Below are 7,592 nucleotides of genomic sequence, written 5' to 3' on the forward strand. Positions count from 1 at the left end.
TGTGGAGATCAGTAAACAGCTTGCAGGAGTATGTTCTCTCCACCGAGAGGGGCTGTCATCTGTTGAACCATCTCGCTGACCCTGCATCCGTGTTTTTAAAAGCATTCATCTAAAGCCATCGAACCGTGCACTAAGGATCACACACCTTACTAAATGTAAATGATACAACAACAACGAAAACCAAGTTGCCCAGGGGACTCCACAGCCCGAGGACCTCAAGGAGCCCTGGCGTGGTCCAAGAGCCCAGATCCTAAGAAGACACGGGACATGTGGCCTCGCCGCACCCCGTCCACACGTTTCCCAGGACAGCTTAGGACCGGAGCATCAGTGGTTCCGAGGGCAACAAGCTCTGGCCCGAAGACGACATCTCTCAGCCTGTTTTCCTCCTAGCAACCAGTTGGCCTACGCTTCTCATTGGCTGCGAAGCACGCGGCGATTCGCTCCAGCCCCGGCTGGCTCTTCACGTCCCGCCCCTTTCTCCGAGCCCCTCCGGGAATCGGCTCGGGCCCTCGACCAGACTCGCGCCGCAATTGGCCGAGGCGTGCGGTCGTGGCCCCGCCCCCCAGGCCCTTCCCGCGCGCCCATTGGCTAGGGCCGGCCCGCGGCCGCGGAGGGAGCAGGGCGCGCGCGCGTGCGAGCGGCCAGCCGGCTGCATGGCGCGCTGCGAGCGGCTGCGCGGCGCGGCCCTGCGCGACGTGCTGGGCCAGGCGCAGGGCGTCCTGTTCGACTGCGACGGGGTGCTGTGGAACGGCGAGCGCACCGTGCCGGGCGCCCCGAGTTGCTGCAGCGGCTGGCGCGGGCGGGCAAGGCCACGCTGTTCGTGAGCAACAACAGCCGGCGCGCGCGGCCCGAGCTGGCGCTGCGATTCGCCCGCCTGGGCTTCGCGGGGCTGCGCGCCGAGCAGCTCTTCAGCTCTGCGTTGTGTGCCGCGCGCCTGCTCCGCCAGCGTCTGCCCGGGCCGCCCGACGCCCCGGGCGCGGTGTTCGTGCTGGGCGGCGAGGGGCTGCGCGCCGAGCTGCGCGCCGCGGGGCTGCGCCTGGCGGGGGACCCCGGCGAGGACTCGCGCGTGCGCGCCGTGCTCGTGGGCTACGACGAGCACTTCTCCTTCGCCCGGCTGAGCGAGGCGTGCGCGCACCTGCGCGACCCCGACTGCCTGCTCGTAGCCACCGATCGCGACCCCTGGCACCCGCTCAGCGACGGAAGCCGGACCCCCGGTGAGCGTGGGACTGGGCGCGGGGACACGTGCAGGGGTCCCGACGCGCGTCTCGTGAATTCCTGCAAACTGCCGCCCGTGAGAGGTGGTGGCCGAGGACCCGTTTGACAGACGAGCCAGCCGCGGCTCACTGTGGCTTAGGGAATTGCAGGTGGGGTCCGGGTCTGGAACGGGGCCTCCTGGGCTTTTTTTGTCATTGGCCCCACCCGCTCTGCAGGTGGGTTTGTAGAAGCCGCCTGGAAGGATGATCCCAGGGGAGAGCTGGATCCGCACGTGCAAAGCAGGATGGAGGCCGAGGTGGAGGCTGGAGGGTCGTGGAGCTTGACCTCAGTTGCAGTTCTGGCCTCACTTGGTTAACCCTGTGCAGTTACATAATCTCGGAGCATCCCTGCCTGGGTGTGAGTGGGGCTCCCTCACCATGCCAGTCATCCCAAGGCGCCTGCCTGGAGGTTCATGTAGCCAGCCCGCCAGCCTTGTGATAGCTTTCGGAAGCCTCCTAATGCTGTTTTTACTTCCTTTCCAGATTTCACTCCTAAAATAAGAGTGTTGTTAGCCCATGTCTCAGTTAGAGAAATCGAGGCTCGGGGGAAGTGAGCTGCCAGAGAACAGACATTGAGCAGAGAGTCGGGGAACCTGAACTTGGCCCTGGAAACACCCCTCCCCCCATCCATCCATCCATCCATCCAAGGGCACTCCTGGCTGTTGTTGGGGGGCCGGGGTTCTCAGTCCTGCGCCTAGGCAGGAGCAGTGTGGGTCGGAGTGAGTCAGGTGGAGGCAGTGGCAACTGTCAGTGGTGAGTGGATAAGGACAGATTGGGTACCCCAGGATGTGGCACAGCTGTATCTCTGCCACTCCACTCTGCTGGCCCTTGGCCCAAATCATCCTTAGAACCAAATCCTGGGAGGGAGTGGGGCTCTGCAGGGTGGTGTCGCAGGAAGTGAGGTAGTCACAGCTTTGTGATGGGGGCAGCAGTAAGGCCGGTGTGTGTGTAGAGAGGATCTGGGAGCCTTCCTGGAGGAGGCAGGCTGCAGGGCAGGCTGACAGTGAACAGGGAGAGAATGGCATACTGTTAGGATGGTGCAGCCGAAAAGGAAGCTATGGTCTAGGCCTTTCCTGGCTCCTGGCTCTGCCTGAGGCCTACTTGCCGCCCATTACATGAGCCTTCTCCCCGTAAGTCTTAAGGGAGAGGTCACAGCTGCAGCATCCCCTGCCCCATCATGCTGCTCTTAAGTCAGGTTTCCCTCAGAGCTTGGGGTGAGGCTGTGGGACGAAGAAGGCCTCCCCAGGGTCCCAGAAAGTGGTGTGAGGAGCTTGGGAGAGATCGGACCTAACCCCAGGCCTCTGCAGGACCCCTCCTGATTTCTGTCTCCATACCCACCTAGCTGTATTCACCCATCCTGCTGGTGACTTCTACTGCCTGGAGGGGGAGACAGAGCACTAACAAACACAGACTCAAGCCGCACTTGTGAGTGATGTGGCTGCCAAACTACACACACACACACACACACACACACACACACACACACACACACACACACACGGTGAGCCCCGAGACGCACGCCTTTAATCCCAGCACTCAGGAGGCAGAGGCAGGCGGATCTCTGTGAGTTCGAGGCCAGGCCAGCCTGGGCTACAGAGCGAGTTCCAGGACAGCCAGAGCTACACAGAGAAACCCTGTCTCAAAAAACAAAACAAACAAACAAACAAAAAACCCTGCTGGTGGTGTGCTAGTAACCCAGGAGCAGGAGGATCTTAGGCAAACACACGAAAATTAACCTATGTCCCCATTATGCATCGGATTCTGAAATAATGTGAAACCACGCCCCAGTTCCCTCCCTCCTCACAGGCCTATCAAATCGCGTGTTTGCTTGAGCTGGCAAGTAGGATTGGCCACGAGTACAGGAATATGCCCTCACACACAGACACACACACACACACACACACACACACACACACACAGCAGCCCGGGGTTAGGTGTTACAGCCACGGGCTTCCCCTACTGGGCTGCTTGCCCAGCCATCATGGTGACTGTTGGGAGCCTCAGGAAAGCTTAGCCGAATGACTGACAGGAGATATGGGGGCCAGCAGGAACCCGCTCTGTCCTGGGCGCTGGGAAAAGAACAGACTCAGAGCTGGGAACAATCTTTTTGTTTACTTCGGTGTTTTTGAGACAGGGTCTCAGCCTTGGCCTGCCTGCCAGTTGCTGGGATTAAAGGTATGAACCACCACCCTGAACAAGACTGGATCTTAACGTTGCCCATACTGGCTTTGAACTCCTGATCTTCTTGCCTCAGTCTCCTGAGTGCTGGGAATGTAAGTTTGTGCTGCCATGGCCAGCTTGGGCCCATTCTTGCACTGAGAACAAAAACATTGGAGGGTGACTCGGTGGAGTCTCCTGACCTAGAAGGAACCTCTAACCAGGGACATGGTTGGTTCTTCCCTCTTGTGGGCAAACAGGGCTGGGGTGGTGGTGGAGCAGGCGTAAAGGGGGTGCCTGATCCTGGGTTCCCTCCTCAGCACTCTCCTCTATCTGTGCCCTGATCTGGTGGCTGGGCAACTCCTCCTTATCTTAAGGGCTCGGGCTGTGGTTGTCGATGTCCCTACCCACTCTCTGGGGCTGGTGGAGTACAGTGATGCAGCTATGAGCGTGGAGAGAGGGGGCCCTGCGGGTTTGGGGTCACACTGAGGTAAAGTAAGAAATATTTCATCACAGGGAGGAGGGCTTTGATTGATGTCCCCAGACTGACATCTGGTAGAAACTCTCCCTTTTGGCTGGTGTGCAGATTGCCACAATCACCTCAGGAACACAGTGGAGGTGGCAGGCTTTCAGAACATACTTTATTGTAAATAATTGACTCTGATTTTGTTGTTTTTTTTTTTTTTTGGTTTTTCGAGACAGGGTTTCTCTGTGTAGCTTTGCGCCTTTCCTGGAGCTCACTTGGTAGCCCAGGCTGGCCTCGAACTCACAGAGATCCGCCTGCCTCTGCCTCCCGAGTGCTGGGATTAAAGGCGTGCGCCACCAACGCCCGGCCTTTGTTGTTGTTTTTTAAGATTTATTTATTATCAGAATACAGTGTTCTGTCTGCACGTATGCCTGCAGGCCAGAAGAGGGCACCAGATCCCATTACAGATGGTTGTGAGCCACCATGTGGTTGCTGGGAATTGAACTCAGGACCTCTGGAAGAGCAGTCGGTGCTCTTAACCTCTGAGCCATCTCTCCAGCCCTTGTTTTTGAGACTGTGTATGTAGCCCAGTGTAGCCTCTCTCGGAGCCTCCTGCCTCCTAATGCAAGTCTGTTAATTCCTTTTCTGTTGCTGTAAGACACCATGGCCAAGGCAACCTAGAGCAGAAAGGGTTTACTTGGGTTTGTAGTTCCAGAGATAAAAGTAGTCAGTGGTGGCAGAACAGAGGTGACAGACAGGCTTGGTGACCAGGACAGCAAGTTGAAAGCTCACATCTTGAACTGCAAGCAGGAAGCTGAACACGTATACTGGAGACGGTGGGAGACTTCAAAGCCTGCCCTCAGTGATGCTCATCCTCCAGCCACATCTCTTAAGTTGTTCGGACCACCACACTGAGGAATCTCAGCCCTGGTGGGTTCCCCCCGCCCCTTTTTTTGGGGGGGGGTTAGGATTTGAGACAGGGTTTCTCTGTGTAGCCCTGGCTATCCTGGAACTCACTTTGTAGACCAGACTGGCCTCAAACTCAGAAATCCACCTGCCTCTGCCTCCCGCATGCTGGGATTAAAGGTGTGTGCCACCACCCCCCCCCCCCAGCTCTCTAGGCAACTTTCTCGTCCGTGAAATGGGCTTTCAGGAGTACACTGAGTAAATGGTGGTGCTCCTCTTCGTTAGTTATGGATGTTGGTGTAAAGGCAGGATGTTCTGGCACAAGGACATGCCTGTGGGCAGGAATAGCAGGCTCACTGTGCCAGCAGAATGGTGCTGGCTCGGGGGCAGGACTACCCTTTTCTAAACAGACCTCCCGTTGTCGGGCTCCTGGGCTCCCTCCCCAGCTCTGGTGACTTCCCATGGTCACTGTGGTCCCAGACATCTTGGAGCGTGCTGCTTTTTGTCTCCAGCTGGAATTTTCTCTAGGGGATCGTTTTTCCCTGCAAGGCTGACTGGGTCAGAGGTGCGGACCTTTCTGTGTGTTGGTGCATTCCAGGCGGCATATGCCAACTTTCCATGCCAGGAGCGTGGCTTCCTAAGAGCAGGAACCACCACTGCCTAACTGCTCTTCCGTTTGCAGAGTGCCTCCCCGTGAGGCCCACGGCATCCCTTCAGGGGAAGTGTTACTTGATCCCCATCTTACCACAGTTCAGAGAAGGTCAGAGAGGCTGCAAGGCTTGCCCCAAACACACAGCTGCCAGGCAGGACAGGCAGAGGCCTGTTCACACACACAGGAGGGACCACGGTTGCTGCCTTCCTGTTAGATGGAGAAACTGCACACTCAGTGTGCCCAGAGCAGTGGTGATGGGTTCTGCATTCAGGTGCCTGGCGACCTTTAGGCCGGGGCCCAGCCGCCACCCTCCTGCTGACCAAGTGTTCCCTCCCCACAGGCACTGGAAGCCTGGCTGCCGCAGTGGAGACAGCCTCAGGACGCCAGGCCCTGGTGGTGGGCAAACCCAGCCCCTACATGTTCCAGTGCATCACCGAAGACTTCAGCGTGGACCCCACCCGCACCCTGATGGTGGGTGACCGTCTGGAGACCGACATCCTCTTCGGCCACCGCTGTGGCATGACCACCGTACTCACACTCACAGGGGTCTCCCGCCTCGAAGAAGCCCAGGCTTACCTGGCGGCTGGTCAGCACGACCTCGTGCCTCACTACTATGTGGAGAGCATTGCGGACTTGATGGAGGGGCTGGAGGACTGAGCCCACCTCCCCCGTTCCCTGACCCCGTAGACGGAGGCTGCAAGCCGTGAGTCACGTCCAGCACCAGGAGCTCCCTGGCACGGGTGGTGTCTGAACCCCGGTGAAGGGAAGCTGGGATCCAGGAAGGCTTGTGGGCCCTCATACCCCTCCCGGCAGTGACTGGACACTCTGCTCTTCAGAAGCTGTCCCCCTATGTCTTGAAGGTTCACCCTGGCCTGACACCACCAGGTAGCCGGCCTTCCTGTCCTGTCAGCTCCCCTTTTGAACTCTAGAGGGGCCCTGAAGCCAAATGAGAATTTTCTCCATCCTGAGTACTTAAGCTCCTCCCCTTCCCTGGGCCCTCTAGTGCTCTGTTTTTGGGTCCCTGTTGACCAATCAGAAGTCTAGGGGGCTTCAGCCATTCCTGGCCTTAACAGGCCTATGCAAGGCAAACTGACCGTAGTGACTGGTATGATAGAGTCTTACAGGGGGCCCTTAGTGGACCAAGGAGGAGCTTAAAGAACACCTTGCATATCCTGGAGCCCCAGAGCGCCAGTCTAAGGCTAGGTGACCTTGACCTCTGGGTGTCCATGAGGACAGTAACGATCCACTGGCCTCTTACTTCCCAAATTGAACAAGCTACAAGTCCAAGGCACAGTGGCTTTTTGACAATCCCAGCCTGACTGGGTTAGCCAAGGGTCCAGGTTTTAGCAGGGCAGGGTACATAGGACATTTGCCTGTACTTACAGCACTTGGGAGGCCGAGGCAGGAGGATTACTCTGAGTTTGGCGACCTGCGTTGCAGAGTGAGACCTCATCTCAAAAGCACCAAGTTCAACGTCAGCCGCCTCCAGGGACTGACCAGTGGGCCCCCCTGGCCCTGGGTAGAATGGAGAGGCCCCCACCGTAGTACCGTCCAGTATTGATGGTTGCCACCCTTGAAGTCAGTGTTGGCTGTACCCTCTCCAGCTGCCCGTCCCCAGCTATTTATTTGTTTGTTTATTTATTTATTTATCTGTCGTGTGCCAGTGAGGGTGGGGGCAGGGCGGGACCTCCCCGCCACCTCCACCCCTGTTGTAACCAGTCCTTGAACTTAATAAAATGTGAGTGGGATTGTCCGCGCCCCAGTCTGCAGTGGGGAGTCCTGCCTGAGCCTGCCTCCCTGAAGTACCCACACCCCCTCCCACCCCCGCAAGAAATGATGCCTCCCCTTCTGTGTTCTCAGCACAGATGCGCTTTGACGCCTGAGCTTCTAGCAACTCTGAGACCTTGGGTGTCGGTTTGTTTCAGTCCTTTGAAAAGCCAGTGTCGGGGCAGGGGAGTTAGTGCAGTTGGTAAAATGCTTACTTTATAAGCACAAGGGCCAGAGTTTGAGCCCCAGAACCCACATGAAAATGTCAGGGGAGGTGGAGACTGGTGGATCCTGGGACTCACTGGCCAACCGTATAGACTATGGCTAGTGAGAGAGCCTGTCTCAAAAACTAAGTGGATGTTGCTGGAGGAGTAAACACTTGAAGGTCTCT

At 57.7% G+C, this 7,592-nt stretch overlaps 1 protein-coding gene across 1 annotated transcript; it reads left to right on the forward strand.

Annotated features, from left to right (window-relative positions):
- Positions 1-641: 641 nt before the first annotated feature.
- Positions 642-7,221, forward strand: LOC114694241 (pyridoxal phosphatase). The gene is given in 3 exon segments (XM_028871107.2): positions 642-768; positions 771-1,214; positions 5,775-7,221. Coding segments are annotated over 3 exon segments (876 nt in total). The 5' UTR covers positions 642-653; the 3' UTR covers positions 6,092-7,221.
- Positions 7,222-7,592: the final 371 nt, after the last annotated feature.

This window comes from Peromyscus leucopus, chromosome 20, assembly GCF_004664715.2.
Source record: "Peromyscus leucopus breed LL Stock chromosome 20, UCI_PerLeu_2.1, whole genome shotgun sequence".
In the NCBI taxonomy this organism is placed as follows: domain Eukaryota; kingdom Metazoa; phylum Chordata; class Mammalia; order Rodentia; family Cricetidae; genus Peromyscus; species Peromyscus leucopus.